This window comes from Plectrocnemia conspersa, unplaced genomic scaffold, assembly GCF_051122295.1.
Source record: "Plectrocnemia conspersa isolate PC_06_02 unplaced genomic scaffold, ASM5112229v1 ptg000002l, whole genome shotgun sequence".
NCBI classification, from domain to species: Eukaryota; Metazoa; Arthropoda; class Insecta; order Trichoptera; family Polycentropodidae; genus Plectrocnemia; species Plectrocnemia conspersa.
The window spans coordinates 6,087,243-6,108,959 of NW_028277166.1; the positions used below are offsets into that span (position 1 = coordinate 6,087,243).

Here is a 21,717-nt window from a genome sequence, read left to right on the forward strand (position 1 = left end):
ATCCTTTGTCATTTTTTATTTTATCAAGTAAATTCATTTAAGCAAAATCTTCTTTTAAATTCACCTAACGCTGAATGACAAAAAAAATAAAAACATTTTCAAAGCTATTAAAAGATCTAGTATCAAAACCATTTTGTGTTCTGTGCTATTTATACTTTAATATGCTTAAAAGATTAAAAAAAAGCATTCACAGTTTTTGAATAGATATTATATCTTATAAAAATTCAGAGCTTTGAAGTTAAAGTTTGTGGTTTTGATATTTATTTCAGTATGAAAATGTCTCAAGACATTTTTTTAAATTTTTGTTGTAGTTAAATGGCGGATTTTGTGAATCTTGATACCAGATCTCTCAAAAGTGTTTTTTATTAATGCATGCATAATTTAAACTATGTTAAATAAAGCATAAATAATATTAACACACGTTGCTATAATGATTTAATTAAATGTATCTGTAAAATGAAATGAGGTAAAAATTGAAATATAAATGAGCAGACGTACGTCTGTTGATTTATAAACCTATTATATCAAAAATTGAATTTCTCACTATAGCTTCATATTTTTGTTGTTGTAAAACCATATAGAAAGCATAAAAGATTCATAAGCATTAAAACATAAATAAAGAGACAGTAACAGAACTCATTTTTTGCGTTATTCATGTTTTGAAAGTGTTTATATTGAAACACTTATTATTGACAAGAAAAAACCTTTAAGCAAAATAATGCCAAAGCCCCTTTTCAGTATTTACTCACGTTCGATGTTGCGTCCTTCCAAAGTCTTGGTGAAAATTGGCCTTCCGCCTTCCCCGGAGGTCAAAGCTAACCTTGCGGTGCTGCTTTCGACCTTGGAGGAAGTCGAAACGCCGTTTGCGACAGACTCCCTTTGGGAAACGCTGGACGACATCATGGAACCGGCTATTTGAGAGCTAAAACTAGTCGTACTAGCTCCATAAGATGATTCGAATGCTGTGCTCGAAGATATTTTACTGCTCGACACCGAAGAGTACTCTACGATGGGATTAGGAAAAAAGATACCAATACAATATTACAATGAATTAGTGCTGTTACTTGCGCCGTTACAATGTGGTGTAGTATTCTAAATATCAGGTGTACAAATGAGTTTAAATAATTTTAAGTTAAGTTAAAATAATTCAACAAAATAGTCATATAAGCAATGGACGATCATATTTTTCAAAATACTTATGATGTGTTGTAAAAACAACAGGGTCGTATTGCTGCACGACAATGCTCAGTCACGGTTCAGATCTTACGAAAAAACGCTCATTTATACACCCACTATTATAAATGTATGTATGTACTAAAAACATCAAAGTTACTACTACAACAAATTATTAAAATGATAATACGTGAAAGTACAACAACGATACATCGATAATGCAGAACCATGTTGTATGTGTGGTCAATAGATTTGAGTAAATACGCACCTTCGACCTTCTGAGAGGAAGAACTAGAATATTTTCGAGACATTTCGGTAGATTTTTGTGTTTCTGCGATTGAAACTGACTCCTCAGTTTGCTTGGACGACTGAAGAGCTACTTCTTCTACAACTTGCTGCTTTTTAGATTCGATTACACTTGAAGGCACATCCTTCACACTTTCAACTTCAATAACTTTAGATACTGCACTTTCGATAGTCTTAGACACTTCAGCAGCTGCTACAACAGAAGCTTCTTTCGATTTGGTGATGCTTTCAACAGATACTATAGACTTTTCCTTGACGGCTTCTTCTTGTTTCTCAACAATAGGTGTTTCTTTTTCAACAACTGATACTTGTTTCTCAACAACTTTAGGTGTCTCTTTCTTAACGACAGCGACTTCTTTTTCAACAACTTGCTTCTCAACAATTGGTGTCTCTTTTTCAACAACTATTTCCTTCACCACAGACACTTGAGTCTTAACTATTGGTTTCTCAACAGGTTCTTCAACAATCGGTTTTTGCTCCTCTTTAATTAATTTGCTATCTGTTTCTTTACAAACTTCTATAGATTTAGTTTCTTGTACGTTTGTAACTCCTTGGCTAATCGATACTTGTCTTGATACTTCCTTGGAAGATTCTAACACTGATTGTGATGCTTGTTTTGAAACTTCAACAGTGCTGCTACTAACAGTAGTCGCAGATATCACGCTCACTTGCGATTGTTGTTCAACAGTAACGTTAGATGTAGTCGTAGAAACTACTTCTGTGCTGATAGCGCTTGTATCTATCTTTTCAGCGACAGATTTGACAGCACTCCTTTCTAATAACTTAGTAGCTTGTACGTTAGAAACAGTTGATTCTTCGATCTGTAATACAACTGGTTTCTTAGACTCAACAACAACGACGTGTCTTAATTTGATTTCTTCCTTCGGCGGTTCTGATTCTGTCACCGAATGATTATGATCTATTCGCAGATCGTCCGCAGCGTGTTCAGCAAGCGCAACTGTATTCAAAAGTCATGATTATAAATGCATAAGTATAATCTAGTTTGGTTTAGGATGAGATACTGACCTACGTCACTGGAATACTGTCTGATCTCTCTGAGCCACGCCGGTTTGACTAGCTCCTTGTGAGCTGTCAAGATCAACGGATAAGGCGGGCCAACTGTGCTGTGAAGCTCGAATTTGAAAAGATCTGCTGCGTGATCTTTGACTTCGACTTCGGGTAACTGCAATCAAGATTATTGTCAGTTATATAATACACGAGTAAATATAGCACATGCAAAACGTCCTTTCATTATTATTGAATCATAATAATATTAGGAATCAAAGTATAAGATTGTAAAATAAACATTGACTATTAAAAGAGATGCTCGTTATATTTTTATGCAAGAAAAATTAAATTTAGGTAAATATTTACACTATCATTTATAAAAGTGAGCGCGTACGTTGAGATACTTTCCCTTTCGCTCGCTCTCGTATCAAGTGACAAGAGTGTGTGAGAGATAAGGGGGTGCGGAATGCACGACCTTATCTCTCACTCACTCTCGTCACTTAACACGCGAGCTGGCGAAAGGGAAAGTATCTTACTGTACGCGCCTGCTTAATATACATATTGGTAGCGTGAGAGTTAAGATTCAGATTAACATTACACTAAATGCCAAGTTATTTTATAGACTTTTTAGGAAGAAAGTGCAATCTTGATTTAGATGAATACTTTTGAACCATTCCATAATATACACAAGTATTGTATGATACATACCTTTATGATATCCTTGAGGATGAAGACTGATCTGTCGTCGGATATGCGTCTAACTTTGCATACAAGGATGCGAGCCTTGAACAAGAATAAGTAGCGCTCTTTGGCACGGCCCTCTTTGTCGAAAACCGTAAACCAGTCGTGGGTCAGCAGGCGCCCAAGCTTGTAGATGTTGCCATGGAAGCCTTCGATGCTCGATATGAATTTGTTATCTGTCGCCCTGTGGGGCACTCCTAGCATAAGCTCTAGGGCCTTCTGGAGGTCCGTGCAGTCTTCGCCCAGCCGTGTTGAATACTTTACCAACTCCTGTTGAAGAGTATTTTTACAAACGTTAATACCATGGGTACAAATTAACAATGTACAACGCACGCAAGACCGTTTAATTAGCCGTATCGATTGCGGCTAAGTTTATTTGGACCATAGCAAATTGGTTTGGCAAAGTTCCCTTTATCTTTCGGTGAAATGTGCGCTGATCTAATTTATTTTAGCGCCAGAAATATATTTATGATGAGTTCTTACAACCGATGAGAAAAAACAATGAGTCGTTTGCACGTTATAAAATCGACAACGGATAATGGGATTTAAAATTTGAAACTACTCGATGATTGGTCTAATTAATAGATATCTTAAATACTAATTTAATTTTTATATATTGGGTTTTATTATTGATTTTCAATTGAGTCATTGAGTATACATAATACTAAATTATATTCGATAGTTATTTATAGGCTAATTAAATAAACATGTAAGCATTATCTTGAAAGTTTCTCAAGAAATTATTTTCAGTATTCAGATGAATGGATAAATCTAAAAAAATGAATAAATAAAGTTGGTACCACTATCTGTGATGCGTATGTAATTTTTCAGCAATATTGGAAGTATAGTTTGAGTTTGACAACCAAATTTGTACGACTCATACTTTCGTTATTAACATTTTTTAAAATTTTAAAATGACACAAAATTTTGTGTTAAAAATAGAATCGTGAGGATCTTATTCTTGAAACTCGTGTTAATTACTGTTACAAAAAATATCATTCACAAGTAATGACATACTAGACAATAGTGTAAAGAATGGGACTACACAAAAGCCCTCGTTACGACTAGAAAAAAGGGTTTCACATAAATAACTCGCAAGAAGTCTTCGGTGCATTGAATACATATTTATTTGTTATGAAACGGTCATGGGAAACAATATATCACCGGAAGACAAAAAGCACCATAAGGTCACAATATTCCACCTCGGAGATCCATCAAGCAAATGTCACTTTTTAAAGGTGTATACTAAGAATCGAGTATAACGATTGGCTGGATAATCGCTGCATGATTGTGATTCATCAGCAAGCTTTGCAGCCCTGAATACTTAAGGCTGATCTCAAATGGAGAGACACTAGCAGACACTGCCCGCCCGCGGATAACATACGGTCATGGATGCTCACATCTTGAGAGGGACTCCACCATACGAGCACCGTAGCAGAGAGGGATCAATCTCCACACAATTGCCACACAAAACAGAACTCAAAAGATTTTCGACTGACATCATCCCTCCGCCAGCTTCTCCACTACCGCTAGAATAATAAAGATCTCGGCCATCATAGCAACTCGCAATGTACGTAATTTTAATTAATAAATTCTTATACTAGTTTCCAATTGCGTCTTTCTGGCTGCAAAGTCATACCCAAAAGAGTGGGGAAAATTTTAAAGAGCGCTTTTTGGTGACGGTGTTTTGGAGACAAATTTGCAATTTGATAACTGATTTTCTCGGAGCCACTTTTGATAGAATTGTTGTTAAACTTTTCAAAGAAAAAAATAGAAATTGTGAAATTTGATTTTTTTTACTTTTCTTTACCAGTTGTCAGGGATAACGACATTTATGAGCCATCTGCGTTGACTTCGGATCGGCATCCAGTGAAGACAGAGAAGACAACCTCGAGCCCAAACACGCTGAGGCTCCGTTTTTGAGTGGTTCTCATGGAAAATCTTCCTCGAAGTAGATTGCCATTTGTTAAGCCGCCGCCATCAAAGACTCCGCTTTAATTACGGCATCCTCTTTGAGGGGCCTTCATCGAGACTAAGCCAAAAGTCAGTATATATTCACGCTATATCAACGAAGTAATACTCTAGCACCCAAGAACATCCAAGCAAATTAGATTGAAATTTTGGGCATAAAACGCACTGCAACCAAATACGTTTCAAAATTCCTGAATTTTCAACATAGCTGACAACCCATAATGTGCTACACCATGTGATGAATCATGTGTGTATTACTATGACATCGAAACAAAGCTCCAATCGTCACAACTTGAGCGTAAAGCATGCTAAGTTCATCCGATTGTCAAGGTACTTATTTTTAAATATAACACTATAGTCTAGTAAAAACTCTAATCAGATCGTACAATTAATAAGAACCTTAACTAAGCAATTTTACACCATTTATGAGAGGAATCTGAAGACAACGACCGTAAACAACGATTAACTAATTCATTAATTTTTGGTCAAAAACGACATCGTCGTGATGCCGGAGTCACTCCGGCACATATTCCTCAGATAATTTTTTATAGGACATTTGCTTGATTTCGTTAATAAAAATAGCATTAAAATGACAAAGTTTTGCGATTATATAGAAGATAAAGACTATACCAAATATTTTGTGGATGTGAAGAAACGTTGTGAATGGTTTCTTTTTAGAAGAAAATATTATATTTTTAATACAAAAAAAAATTTTCACGGTTTAAATTAATTGTTAAGTTAATATAAATAGGTATTGCTTTAAAATATATATTATTTATAATTTGTTCCTTGATATATTAATAACAAATATGGGAAAAATATAAATTAAACAATGTAAAATGATGTATCATACAAACTAAATGGGGCTAAAACTAATAGTTACTGTGCATATTTTAAATAAAAAATACGTTTTAAAAAATAGATAATGCTATTTATAATTCAACTTAAATCATCTGATTGTAGATAATAATCAGAAATATTTCTGGAAGTCCCATTATAAATATAGTCGTACATAAACATGATTCAGACAATCTGGTTAGTGGCATGAGTCGAAGAAGTCTCGCCGGCACATTGTTGTGTCGGTGAATTTGGCCAAGGGCCAAAGCCAAATTTGTTGGGAAAGGAAAGTGAAAATTCTTTATAGGATTCTCACATTGCATTCGTCGACTTATGTTCGCATACGTAATATACAAAACATCCAATAAACCTGGTTATACGTAGACCGTTGACCCTGCGTTTCAAACAAATCATCAAGACAATTGGTGAGCTTCAAAAGAATCCATCATCGTCTTTAATTCAACAAGCAACCCATCAACATTTTTTTATGTTAAAATTATCAACGGATACTATTTTATAAGCACTGACCGGCGATTGCCAGCGACAGAAATAGTTCGGTTAAATCTATATATTATACTATATCTATAACCGGCTAAATGATGGCAAATTACGTAAATGCTAGTTTATATGCTCCACATTAACACAACAAGATTATTTGGCATCGATCGTAAAACACATACGAATATATATTATAGAATCTAGGAAAATACATATCGCGTTAAAAGATCCCAGCTGATTTTCAATTAGGTCGATTGGTCTAGAAGTTACTGTGAAAATACCGATAAATAACATCGATATGATTTTTTAAACTATTAAGTATATGTATTAAATACTAATTTATTATATAATAAATAAATACAAATATTACCTTTAGGAGAAGTTGATAGTCGTTGATGCGTTGAATGGGAAGTTTCAAATGCTCGGATATTGTCTTATCGTCTCCGATTTGGTTGGATAATTCCTGTTGAATAGAAGTATAAATTAATATTTACAGCTCATAAATACACACACACATATATATTGTATGGGAGTTGTACAAATTCATGAAATTGCTTCTAAAATATTTTTTTTATATATATTTTATGTTAACAAGTATAGTTAAAATTTAATAGTACTATTTTATCTATTTAAAAAATTGTATGATCCATATTATATTTTTTTAATTATTTATTGCTGCTCTACAATATTAAAAATAATTTTATTTAACAGTCATATTTATATATTAAATTATTCGTATGTAATAAATAAGTGATTTTTTAATAAGAGATAAAAAGTCTAAACTTGTATATATTTAAACATTTTTTTAACATAATAAAATAATTATTGCAAATAAAGTACTCAGATTGTAAATCATTAATTAAATAAATGTGTCAAATCTGTTCTACAAGTTATGAAATATTATATTATGTGACATATGACGTTCGTCAAAAATATAAAATGTCAAATTTTGTTACGCATTTGATTCGGTATCTTAAAATAAAAATGTGCAAAAAATATATTATATAAGTGAAAGATTAACTTAATTATAAAATATAACTAGGAGCAAAAATAACTTTGTATATCAACAATCTTTATTTAATAAATATACATATGTAGATAAAGTTCAATTTTAACCACACCCACGAAAATACTCAGAATGTAAGTTTACCTAGTCGAGAAAATTCGCACATCGATCGTTTTATTGCAGCGATAAACAAAATTGTATACAGAAGCTTTAATTTAACAATTTAGCATATTTATGCTAAAGTTATAGATAGCTAAAATGTTTGTGTATTGTTTATTGCGGTTCGATTGGGCAAGCGATTTTTGTTTGGCTTCCAAGCTAATGTTGCAATTTGTTGTGATTGATTTCGATGCGAAAGTTTATCAGATCAATTAATTATATAATGTGAAATATTAAGGAACATTATTAATTACTTAGTTACTATTAAGATTGTGCTTGAGCTTAATAATAAAAATATATAAAAGTAATAACCATAACATTAATATAAATTTATTCACAAAATTGTGTTTGAGAGCATTATTTGTAGCAATAGAGAAAATAAATATTAAACTGAAAAAAAATTAAAAAAATTAAAATATGAAGGCAATCGTAGAAGAAGTTAACTTATACATTAGAGAAGAATAGGGCTTTTAATTCTTATATTCCGATCGATTTTTAATACAAAAATATCGGTGTTACCCAATTTTTTCTGTATAGTTGTTATATAATAAAATAAATTTCAGTAAGACAAAATTATTTAGTAATTTAAAAAATTTAATCTAAAATTATTCAATTGCAATCTTGCTTTCAATTATAGTATTTGCTAATCGCTAATTATTATTTGCCGTCATCTCAAGCACACATTAAGTAAACAACTGCGTGAAGCCTACTACAGAATAGGATTTTACCGCATTTCGATAAGAAAGATATGATAGTGTGCTGTTTTAAGTAAATATATTAGCAAGCATATTATTTTTGCCAATCTGTTAAATGCAGATTGAATAAAACATATTAAAGTACACTATTATATGTAATCTGGAAGTCATAACAAAAAATTCTTTAATGTATGTGGGCAAATATGTATTTGCTGTGTCATTAAAATATATGCTTTATTTAATTCAGCGTTTTTCTAACTGTGTTCCGTGTATTATAAATTAATTTTCCGTGAAAATATAGCAAAATTAATATAAATTTAAAATATTACCGTTTTTATATAAATTACATAAAGATGCTTGTTTAAAGACAATCATTTTAACACTATAAAATTCAAGTACTATTTGAGACACATCTATGACTGGAGTAGAAATTGAAAGACAATCTGCGCTTTCTTCAAAATCTCATATGAATGAGCGACTGCACATAAAAATGTAAATATAATGAAATTGCTATATATCTATATTTTTATGTTTCTGGTGCTATGTGCTTTGTGGTATAAAATACTAGTTTTAACTAAAATACTAACAGTACTCTGGCTCTTCAGCTAAACTTTGTATACACTTCGAATCGATAAACACTAATTACAATATGAAATACACACATTTTTAAAGAGTCAATGAGACACTCAAATGATTATAATTCACGATGAAAAATAGTGTATATTTAACAAGCAGGCAACTTTAAAAAATAGACGTAGTACAAACTAATATTGATATTCTAAAATGTACGAAAAATGATGACGATCGCATACCACGCGAAGAGTGGTCTTATATATATTTTCTTAATTATTTGAAATTAAATACAAAAACGTCAATATTGAGATCGGATTGTTTTACTTATCCTACAAAGTAATTATTTGGGTGTTCCATTGTAGGATAAAAATATATATTCCTTTTATTCTATTGTATATATTATATAAGATTTAAGCATATTTTTACAGAGTATTATTTTTTAATCTTTGAACTTAGTTTTAACAAATGTGCTAATTTTTTTTGTATTATATTAAGGATGGTTTTATAATGTAACACAGTATTGAGTTTATAGCTAGTGGTTAGAATAAACTGAGTCCTTGAGAATTTTTTACCTAATTAAATATGTCAATAACTCATATTTATATTATCCGTATCAATATATTATTGTATTTTTAAAGTAACGTTAAACATAAATAATATTAAAAAAATGCTAAACAAAGAGTTCTTACTGAGTTTTATCCTTAGTCTTTAACCATTCACTTAATGATTTTCTAGTTAAAAAGTTAAATATTACTATATATAACGACGAAAAAAAAAATTTTAGTGCAAACAGTTCGTTGCAAATATGCAACATTATAAAAATAATAAATTTATAAAGACATATGGAAATATCATTACAGTTTGGAGTACGTTGCAAATTTGCAACACCATGAAATGAAGGATTTTTTACGATCATATTTTATTTCTAATACATATTACTTAATGTATTTATGTATTTAAAATATAATTGTTTGTTGTTCAAAATATATTTATATGTTTTTTATTTATTATTTATATTTAATATATCTGATAATGTGACAAAAATTATTATTCTATTATTAATAATATTTTTATCTTTTACTTAGCGTATATTTAAAATAAGCAATGAAATATCAATATTAAAAAAGTTCTAGAACAGATATTTACTATGATAGCACAATATAAAGGTTAAAATAAGTATGGTAAAAAGTTTTTACATTATAATATGTATAGTTTTGCTTATATCTCTTATTTAAAATAGAACTGTGTTCTTAATATCTTAAGACATTTTCGCATATGATAAACATTTTTGATACTCAACAACAAATCACAAGGATACACTTCAATAATATGCTTATATATTCTGGAACATATATGTATATATTCAAGGTTAACTATTTATTGATCTCGACAGATTTAGAGCAATTAAATAATACGTTATAGCATATTTATAACGAAATTTATATTATACACAGATTTTAAAGTGCTCATATTTTATGAACTATTAGTGCTATAAAAAAATCAATATGAAAAACTTAATTTGAGTCTTTCATTTGTATGTAAATTTTAATGCGATTAACCCTTTCAACGCGCAAATCTACTAATTTTACACAAAGATTAATAAAAAACTAATTTTATAAAAAAATTTTTTTTGCTGAATAAACATAAAATATAATTACATATAAATAAAAATTAAAAAAATCAAAACATTTGAACACAATAACAAGATAAAGTGTACATTTTTCCAAAAACATTGAATATTTACTTTTGTTTAACGCGTGTAAAGTGTTAAGATTATAACATTAAAATGATACTATTTATTTATTGGACGTTACTTAAATCTAATTGCTTTGCTTTATTATATATTATTATTGCCATTAGATATTTTCTTTATAAAATCTGGTTTTTACAATTTTATACCAATTAAATTAGTTTAAATAGATTTAATAAGAATGCTATTAAAAATTCCAGCGGTCTTTTTACAACATAAAACTTTTTCTTTTTTAGTTTTATAGAAAATTATTTTTTGTTATTGTAGATAGAATCATTTATTATTTTGCTGAAATATATTATACTTATAATCACTTACTAATTAATAAATAATTTAATTAGGTGTATTTTTAGTAAGCTACGATTCCATTGTATCCATCATCAGCCTATAAATGAACATTTATTTACACATCAATGATAATAATAATATTAAAACTGGAAAAAACATCTGGCTTGATCTTGCAAAAGTCTAATATGTTGATATTAAACAAGTTTAAGCGTTATTTTTGTAGGGTTTCAAGGTCACACGCGTTTTTAAACTATTTTTCTCGCAAGATTTTCACTTCAGCTAGCCGTTAATTTTAGCTCGATTCGTGCCAATATTAGACATTTTCCATTACATTCGATTTTCCCCCCAACTTTCGCAGCCTCGAAAATTCGTCGAGCGTTTAATCGCTCCGATTATATTTTTTTGGCTACCAATACTCGCGGGTATAGTGTTACTGGACGAGAAAATAAACTTGGTCATTATGTCACGAACATCGCGTGAATATTTCTGGTCTATGGCGGGTTTATTTTTACACGTTTTCTTTCAGCCGCTGCTGCTGAGATTTCAGCGAGTGGGAGGAAGAGGAGGAGAGAAACTCATCATCTGCAACTCAGATCTATTTCAGATGTTTGGACATATTAGACGCCTTACAATACACCTGTCTCATCACTCGGACAATTAGCTACAGGTTGAGTCTGCACTTGGATCACTAGATTTAAAGGGTAGGTCCTTTGATTCGAGTCACTGGCACTGGCTTACCTTGGTCGGTTTAAGGGTTTTTAGGAGGTCACTCGAGGAGGTTCAGGGGTCACTGTTTATCGTGGTTGGGGTTCGGGTTTCGGTTCCGAGCGAACGCTGTGGTCCTCGGGCGCTGCTTGTGCGCTACTGAGCTATGTTTAGCCACTGTGATCTGGTAGTCCCGCGGGTATCCGCCCATCCGAGACGTTTGACTCTTCGGTGGTAACCGCTTTTATTTACTTCTAGTAGCTTTTAGGCTTAAGACAGCGGGTCTATGCCTAAGTGGTCACGTATAATAAAATAAATACTGCCAACTGTAGCACAAATGAAAACTATGGAGCTCAATGTAGAAAGAAAATAATATAGGATAAAGGAAATTATATTTATATTATTTAAAATAAGAAAACTATATAAATAAAGACTACATATTTTGGAAATAAGTTGCTTTAAAGTAAACGTTCATAATATACAGGGTAGTTTACTTAAGGAGGTTTTAAATATATTCTAGAGAAGTTGTTTTCTATCAACTCAATAACATTCCGCAAAAATGCATCTAAAAAATCTGACTTCAATTCTACTCGAAGCTGGGTTTTGAAGAGTCATATATATACAATTAGTGAAACACTGATTATCACTGTGTCCTTGAATTGGTCGAAGTTGTTCTCTGGCATCAACAAAGAAAACCAATCGTTAAAATATCTCTTTCAAATGACGTAAGAGATTCTAAGGAAACGTAGGCTTAAGTTTTGGGTCAACACATTAAGGATCTCGAGAAAATGAACGTTTATCATCATTTTTAAGCTATATGAAAATTTTCCAATTAAAACATGAAAATTATTAATTTTTTATATCACTACTAATGCGTGTATTTTCCTGTTTTAATTGGAAAATTTCACATATATTCTGCCACATTCTTGATTTAAATATTTTTTTGTGGATTATAATATTTTTAGTACAAATTATGTTACGTTATAGTACAAATTAAAATATACATTACCAATAAGTATTTTATGGAAAGATAATACTTTCATTTCTTCTGCGAAAATAAGACAATCAAGAGAATAGTTGATTAACGCTAACATTAAAGAATCTTTTCGTGAAATCGAGTGAGTTTGGCAATTTCTCAAACTCACCAGATTTTTATGTTTTTTTTTTTATTTAAAGATACAAAAAATGTAATTAATACAAGTAAGTAGATCCAAAATATAAATTTAAATATTCACAGTATCTTATGAAATTTGGGTATTTCTCATAACAAATATATATGCAAAAATATTTGTCCAAAGATCTGGCTATCAAAGAAATTGCAAAGTAATAATTTCATTAGTGCTGTTTTAATAAAATTGAATATCTCTGCAAATTTATTTGCGTGTGATTAAATATCTACGCCATTCTTGAATAGTTTAAATCAGAATTTCAATTTTACTAAAATCATTAAAAAAAGAATTAAAATCTAGTTTCAAGTATTTCTTTTTAAATAGATCCTAATGTTTCAAAATCTATCAAAACGTTTATCCCTGAGATCTTGGATCATAACTAAAGCTTGTCTTTTAAACGCAGAAATACTACTAACCAAATAACAGATGATGCTGTTTTTACCTTGTAAATCTAAATTCAACTAACTTAGTTTTTGTCACACAGACAATTTTGCTTAAAGAGATTTGAAAACTCGCCATTAAAAAGATTTTCCACTAATCGATTTAATAATTTTAAAAGTAACATCAATTACCCTTTTCGTATTAAGTTTCATGTTATATAAAACTAATTTATAAATAATGCATTGATAGCTCAAAATATCTGAAAAATCTTTGTCAATATGACAGAGAATCGATGCTTGGCGAATCGACAATCAGCCGCTTCCCTCTTCACCCTGATCACATAAACCTACGATCTTCGTAGACGATTTGATTCAACAGACACAGACACAGCTATGAGAACATTACATATTTATAGTAATTAAACACAAACTGTACATTTACGTAATTAATATGTATGAGAAATTACTCAATTTGTAAAACACGGATGTGGCAGCTAGGTAATTTCTGATGCAAATAAAAAATTGTCTCGATTGTACTGTAGGGTATTCTACATAATCACCTAATAGAAAGGCGTTCACTAAGAAGCTCATATTATAACACACAAAATCCAGACTTTAACGAAGTCTATAACATATTTTTGTGAACTATAAATACTAACCACTGTAACTAAAACATCTATAACTGTTTAAAAGCAATAATTGTTAGGTATTGTACATAGATAATAAATTGTACTATCGCAAAATAATATTTAAAATTGTTTCACTTAACAATCTTAATCTTATTTGAGTTTATTGTAACAATTGGGAAGTGACAACAATAGACTTGTTTATAGGGAGCCGCCCGGAAGCATATTTTTGACGGAGTTTGACAATATGGCCTTATTGGTATAGATAAGCATTTTTTTATTTGTCTAGGCCAGGGCTCGGCAACTTATGACCCGCGGGTCACCAAGTGACCCGTTTGATGATTTGAAGTGACCCATTTCAGTTCTGCAAATATAATTTTTGTTAGGACCAAAAATATTCACTGACCCGAATAGTCTTTTTAATAGTCACATTTTAATTATTTTGCCCCGCAGCCAAAAAAAGTTGCCAAGGCTTGGTCTAGGCTCATGAAAAATGACATATGAAAGGGTTGTTACTTACTTACTTGGAGCAGAGAGCAGATATAGAGAGAAAGAGAAAGCGACTCACTTTGACACATATTCGTGTATTTTAGGAAGCACTAACATAAAATCTTCAGTACTCTATTACTTTATTTTGGTCTTAACTTCCTATTACAATTTTTCTAATTAACCTTGACTCATTGCATTCGTCACTACCGCCTCATACTAAAACCTAAATTACATCTATATATTGGTTTCAATAATAATTTATGCATTTAAAAAATACGTACAAACAGATCAGACAAAATTGGTATAATTAATTTTTACGTATGATATGCATAACAAAGGCCTAACACCGTGTCGTAAAGACTAATGTTATTAGTTTGTGTCGCTTTTAACGCGTTTTTCTCACGGTCAAAATCTTTATTTAGTCGATGGACCCTACATCTTTTATATGTATACATACATAAAATATATGTTTTTTACAATAATTCAAATGTAAAAAATTAAAATATTTAAGATAAATTGCAGCCATTAAAGCCAAGCCCCAAAATTAATTGCAGATGCTTTTTCACTATCCAGTATTCTTTCAATTCATAGTTATTCTTAATAACTATGCCAATCAGTTGTTATATTTTTGACACTTGATATATTTATGAATATTGTATAGCTTAGATTATTTTTGAAGAAAATAAACACAAGAAAAAATGCTTGTAAATAAAATAACATCGAGCTCGATTTCCCACGTCACAAAATCTGGCGTTACTTACAAATGCGCTAAACTGATATTTATTTAACTATAACCAAAATAAACTTGCAAATTAAAAATATACATTTTATTTAATCAATAATTTCAAGCTAATTCGCATAATAAATTAACATCATACGCGATAAATCCGACATTGACGCCCACATAACTTGTATTACCGAAATATCTAGTCGAGATAGACGTCACTGTCTCTTTTGAGCTTTCAGCTGAAATTTTACTATTTAATAAAATCTAGATGTCTTCATGTTGTACAGAGAAAATCGTAGCATGCGAAACAGTTTAACGATTCGCTTAACGATCGCAGATCGTTGAAGTATAAAAAAAATGGAGCGATGCTAACTGCCTATGATTTATACTTCAATATTTTAATAATTTGTAATTTGTCTTTGAATAAATATTTTGCCTATGTTTAGAACAGTTCATTCACTTTCATTCCATTCAGTTTTTGGCAACGTATTGAAATATGTTTACATTCCAAATGTACCGTACATGAATCATTATAATATATTATAATGCGAGAGTTGCGTAATAAGATAATTAGATTACAAAAGTGATTTTGTAACGTATTATAATGTATTTCGTTTTGCTAGATGCGTAAAAATAGAACTTGTTTGTAGAAAATAAGCGAAATGCTCTTAATTTCACTCGGGCTATTTTCATCTTTTCTATTCTCCAAAAACTATTTCTGAGCACTTGTGTGTTTATTTCTGAAGCTCTTGAATTATGTGTTTATATGAATAATACACATAAAATAACATCCGAATGAGGTGTTATAAAATAAGGCAAGCTTCACATAAGTTATGAGATATGATTTTAATTTCTTTAAAGGTAAATATCTAATCAAAATAAATCGTTTAAATTAAATCACAAATAATGTAACACACATATAATACACACATATTTTGACTAGATTTCTCTAAGTAAAATTATAGTCCGCGTATTATTTATTAGGTACATTTAAGTAATGATTTATGCGATCATAATATGATATATCATAAATTAGTTATATTCATGTTTATGATTCAGAAATATTTCTTAATATTATAATGAATATTTTTGACTTACGATGGTTCATAAGTAAACTTATTTTTAATATTATAATTATTGTAAGATAAAATATATTTGATTATTCATGCAATAATACAAAATTCAGTTATATTTGATTTAATCTCTGAGTCATAAATATATTTTTCTTATTATTTTTTCTATAAAAATATGAGTTCAAGATGTAAGAATTGAAAAAGTATTTTTTTGGTGCAAAATTGTGTGATGAAATAATTCAATAATAAATAAAATGATAAACTTTTTAATACAATTTTTACTACTACTTTATTAAACATTTTTGTTCTAATTTTTTAATTTAATTAATTCCATCGAAAAGTTTATAGTTAATAATAATACATATAGACTTTGAAAAATAAAGTTTTGTGCCATAAATTTGCATGTGAAACGCAATACATAAACTATGCAAAGCAAATATGATCAGATGGATTCAATTATTAAATTCACAGTGAAATCTCTGTATAATGAATACCGATATAACAAAATTCCCAGTATAACGAAGACTGATCTCAGTATAACGAAATATTTTGATCCGAATTTAAGATTGACGTTACAACTTGACACAATATTTCCCCGAATTTAGTTCTTCCTTGACATGGCGTATACCGGATTTCATCACAAGTGACATTCAAGGTGTTTTGCCGACCCCCAAATTTTTTTTATATTTTTAACAAATTTTATTGTATAAAAATATGTCAATTTCCTTACATTTATTATAATTTTTTTTTCGTAAGCTTCGCTATACTGAGATTACTTCGCTATACGTATAATATATACTATATGTATTTTGATCAATTATTATGATTAGGTCCTTTTGAGTGCCTTCTTGTTTATAAGCGCATATGAGTCAAAATAACAGCACGTAAATATTTTTTGTTTTTATTTATAAATAAATGTAAAGCAAATAAGCATTAAAAAAATAAACTTATTTCAATTTTAACTTAAAAAAAATGTAGCTTGTAACTATTTACATAAACAAATATAAACAATCAATCTGTCGAATTCTTTCAGATTGTTTCTACAAAATTACTAGGGAAAGTTTCTATAAAAAGTTTTTCGTTGGTCTTATAGCAGAGTAGATCAAAAATACATTTGCCAAAAAGGGACCTAAACAAAGAAACAATCAGTGTCTAATAAAAATATATGTAAGAAAGCATTAAATAGCGGCAACAAGTACATGGAAACTAAACCTGCATGTCATAAATTACAGCATTGGCAAAAATATGCTTTTCAAATAATATTTAGTATAAAATAAAACAGTCTGCCCCGAATCATCGCATTGGCCAAACGATAGAAAATAGAAAGAGCAAAATATCTTCCATAGCTTTTAAATTAACATCTACCAGGACCTTCTACCAGTTAGAGATAAAAAAAGTTTAGCCTAGCTCGCGACCGAGAAAGCGGCCGCTTCCCTCTTCACGCCAAATCAAGTCCAGCAATAAAAACACTCTTTGAGTTCAAGTTTATCACGACTTATGTGACGCAAGGCTACGAAAATAAATACACATATATTATATATATTGTATTAACAGTTGAACAAATAAAAATAAACAAGAGCACCACAAGGCCAGCGACTGACCACGTGATTAGTCATTAACACCACTGGTTGTAATTTTGATTAATTTGTATTTTAGGTTTCAAAATCAGGAATATACGTTTTGAAATTTTGAAAACGTTAAATGCTCTTTTAACAGTAGCTTGGTTGTTAAAAATATTTCATTGAAAAAAATGTTGAAATACTTGTTAATCATGCAATCTGCATTGTCGTGCAAGAGAATTGGAGCTTTTTTGATCGACTATGATTTTTTTTATGACATTATTGACCATTTAATTAAATAAAAAATAATGGATTAGGATAAGCAAGAACCCCTAAACAATAACTAATATTTTTGTGTATTTTCAGATTTATTTATCATTGTGCAGACTGCTTATTGTTATTGTAAATGATCTATATTTTAATGCACATTACAATACATAAAATAAGCGCATTTTGTTTCTGCGTTTTTTTGCTTATTTGTGCGGCACCCAGTACTGTTGAAGAAATGACTAACTCTTTTACAAGCTCTCGAATTGTTGTGCGTGGTTATGATTTAACTAGAGCTATCAGTTAATCGTTATCAATTGAAAAAGGACACCCACTATCTTATTCATTTTCAAGACTCTTGTACCTAGTACAAATTACACCGTACATTTAAAACGGAACATACATTAAAATCATTTTTTTATTTAATAGTCTAATTTGAAATAATGTTAATTATTAGACAGAATTATAAAAATTTAACTTAAAATTATAAAAACAGCAACACGATAAAATTGCCATTTTTTGACAAAAATGTTTTGAGGTTTTGATAATTTTTGTAAAGAAAAACTCTTTTTTGCTACATATAAATATGAAATAATTTGCCACAACAAAAGTACATATTATAAGTTCACCTTATTTTAAAGAAAAGTTTATTATGTTTACTTATTCAAAAATAGTGTATTTACGCCAAAATTTTGACACATACATATTTTTACTACTTTGTATGACGTTAACAGAACAACGTTGCACAAAAAGCATATTTATTACAATGCGTTGCGGTTTATTTTTACCTGAATTTTTCCAAATTTTTTTAACATTCTCAAAGTCAAAATCATATTGTTTTGCTTACTCGTCACATTGTCACGCGTTTCGAGTGAAATATTTTTGGCAAAACAAGAAATTCTACGATATTTTTTTATCCCGTGTCCTTGCGTCTCATCGGATATGCAGAACATTTCGACATTTCGTGTACGATGTCTAATTTTGAAGCTAGGTGGAATGTGTTTTCCTTCTGCTTTGGCGATTGACACGCGAGATTTGCCGACGATATGCATGAGTAGTGTGTAGGTTTCCCTCGGTCAGCTGCTTACAGTTTGGGTTAAAAATGGATTCGCGGCCGATTTAACAGATACTTTATGACGAATGCAGTTGAGTTCTCTCGGTCGTGTGTGACTAATAACATTGACCCTGAATTTAAGTGCATAAATACAGGAAATGGACCGGAATTACACGGTCTTTTGGGAAATAAATATTGTACACACGTTTAGACAAAAAATTATTTCATTAAATGCATAAGAAAATAAACGACTAAATAAATATTTATTTAAAAGATAAACCTAGAATTATTTAGTATAGAAAATAAATAACTTGCCCTTTTTGCCAGGCTAGAGTGTTTTTATTCAATATTGCAAGAACGGAGGATGAAAAATCTATTTATAATTTTGAGTTTAATTAGTGGATTTTATAATTGCTAAATATCATTTGCCAACATACCCAACAGCTGCATGAAACCCTTTGAAGATTCTCGATTCTTATCAGTGTTTCGTCTACATAAATTTGTTGTGTGTTGTTTTTATAAAAGTATGTAATAAACGCGATATGTTTGTAAATATTTACTGTGACGACAACATATACTGACTTACATATTTTATATATAACATAAAACATCCATAAAAATTAACCCACACAAAAACAATACAGTACGAGGGATGATCGAAAAATTAAGATATAAATGCTAGTTGATTTATACAGTGAACAACACTGCCATTTTTCTGGAGTGTACGTAACGTGGTACAGTTATCAGAGTCACAGTAATACTGTGCTTAAAATCACAGTGCCAAATTAAAATTTCACATTGTGTGATGTTCATAATTGGACAGGTGCTTTTCTAAATAATTTAAGGATCGACCAAACACTTCGCTAAATAAACTACTACTTTGTTAAATAGTAAAAGAATTAATTTAGGATCTTCAAGACACGCATCAAACAATACGTCTTGTATAGCTCAGTATTGTTACTTGTGTCTTTTATTATCATTGAAAAGCGACCACAATGTTTTCATTTATAAACTTTCACCCGGTAGACATACTCTTGATTTAATATGGAATGGTTTTAATATGCATTTTTTAATTAATCTAAGCCTTAGTAAGGAAATATATAAAGAATTTGAATCTTGCTCATATAAGAAACCAGTGACCATGTCACTACTTATACTCTACTATCGATCCTATAGAGCCTGCTACAACATTTTTGGTTCAATCTTACTTATAATATGCTATATAACTAAAAATTAGGCAGTTTTTTCGGTGTATTACTATAACATATAACTACTCGATATAATTTTTTTTTATACAAGAGATTTATCTAAGGCAATGACGTAATGAAGAGACAGAGTAGATGCTAGAACTAAATGAATTAAGTACAAAAGTATTTAGAACTATTCCTAATGAAATGGTTTTTGAAAATCTGTGCCATAAAAGAGTAGGAAAACAACCTAAAAAAATTAATAAGAAGCTTACGAAATGCAGTGAGAGCAATGTTTAATAATAATTAAAGGAGTGTTATAAATGTTATAAACATTTATTAATATTATTAATATTAATATAATATATATATGAACATGTAAGTCGTTCGCTTTTATTTTTTCTTACAAACAGACGTTTCATAATTATTTTTATACGGAAAAGCGAAAAAATGTTGAGCTGATTTCAACACTGTTCATATAACTTACGTACTAAACGGTCCATTAAGACACGGATAATATCGATATTTATCGAAGTCGCAGCTAAAAAAATATTTTATGCCAAGTTTAAAAAGTTTAGCAATAAAACAAGTTTAATTTTAGGGTAGACCGTTCTTGCAACTTGTGATAAAATTTGAGCTTGGAAGCTAAGAAGTGTCATTGAAGTACAATCATTCTTGAAATCTTCTATGATATGTAAAATAACAGAATCAAGTCAATGGTATTGAGACCAGCCAATTTATACCATAATCAATATTTATTGACTCATTGTTTTACATATTTATAAAATCATATAATATCGTCATATAACTCAACTCACAAACACAAGACTGAGATCGACATCTTTGCGAGGAAAGCAATAAACTATAATTTATTAGTACATTGTTCTTGTTTTAAAAGCTATTTACAAGTATCAAAAAATGTCGTCAAAGGCTTGGCTCGAGTCGCGAGCCAAGCACGAAAATAATAACATAAAAAATTGCACTAGAAACAAATTTATTCAAGAAAATAGTAAAAATATCATTCTTTACTATGAAAAACAAACAAAAAATACGAGCATATCTGAATTTACCGTTTATGAGTTTTGACTTGACCCAAATGCGCAAAGGACGCATCTAAATGTGGATACATCTTAGTGGTGTTTTCAATGAAAAATATATATATTAATAAAAAATAATTTGTATATTAAATTGACGCTAATTGGACTGTTGTGTAATGCAGTAATTAAATTAGAGCCATGACTGGAATGTAGCTTGTCGCAGTTGACATGTTGTGCTACTGAATGATTTATATGATGTCTTCTTTGTTTGTAAAAAAATAGTCTAAATATAAACATCAAATAATCTGTATTAATATATTTTATCATTGTACTTAAATTTTACAAGATCATATTAGTAAAACTAGAACAGCAAAACATCGTGAAAATAAAATTAATGAGCTATTTAATAAATTAAAAAATCGTATAAATTACATTTGAT

At 29.9% G+C, this 21,717-nt stretch overlaps 1 protein-coding gene across 11 annotated transcripts in view; it reads right to left on the minus strand.

Moving 5' to 3' along the window:
- The window catches only part of Obsc (Obscurin), a 105,694-nt gene that overhangs the window by 22,912 nt on the left and 61,065 nt on the right, over positions 1-21,717 (minus strand). For 9 of the 11 annotated variants that reach the window (XM_088181847.1, XM_088181845.1, XM_088181849.1 and 6 more), the window contains 5 exons: positions 6,905-6,997; positions 3,196-3,498; positions 2,506-2,662; positions 1,442-2,437; positions 750-1,004 (listed from right to left, as the gene is read on the minus strand). In XM_088181847.1, coding sequence (XP_088037973.1) covers positions 750-1,004; positions 1,442-2,437; positions 2,506-2,662; positions 3,196-3,498; positions 6,905-6,997 — 1,804 coding nt within the window. Of the gene's footprint in view, positions 1-749; positions 1,005-1,441; positions 2,438-2,505; positions 2,663-3,195; positions 3,499-6,904; positions 6,998-11,743; positions 11,872-21,717 lie in introns of those variants that run through there. The other 2 variants (XM_088181852.1, XM_088181850.1) reach the window with 1 other exon arrangement.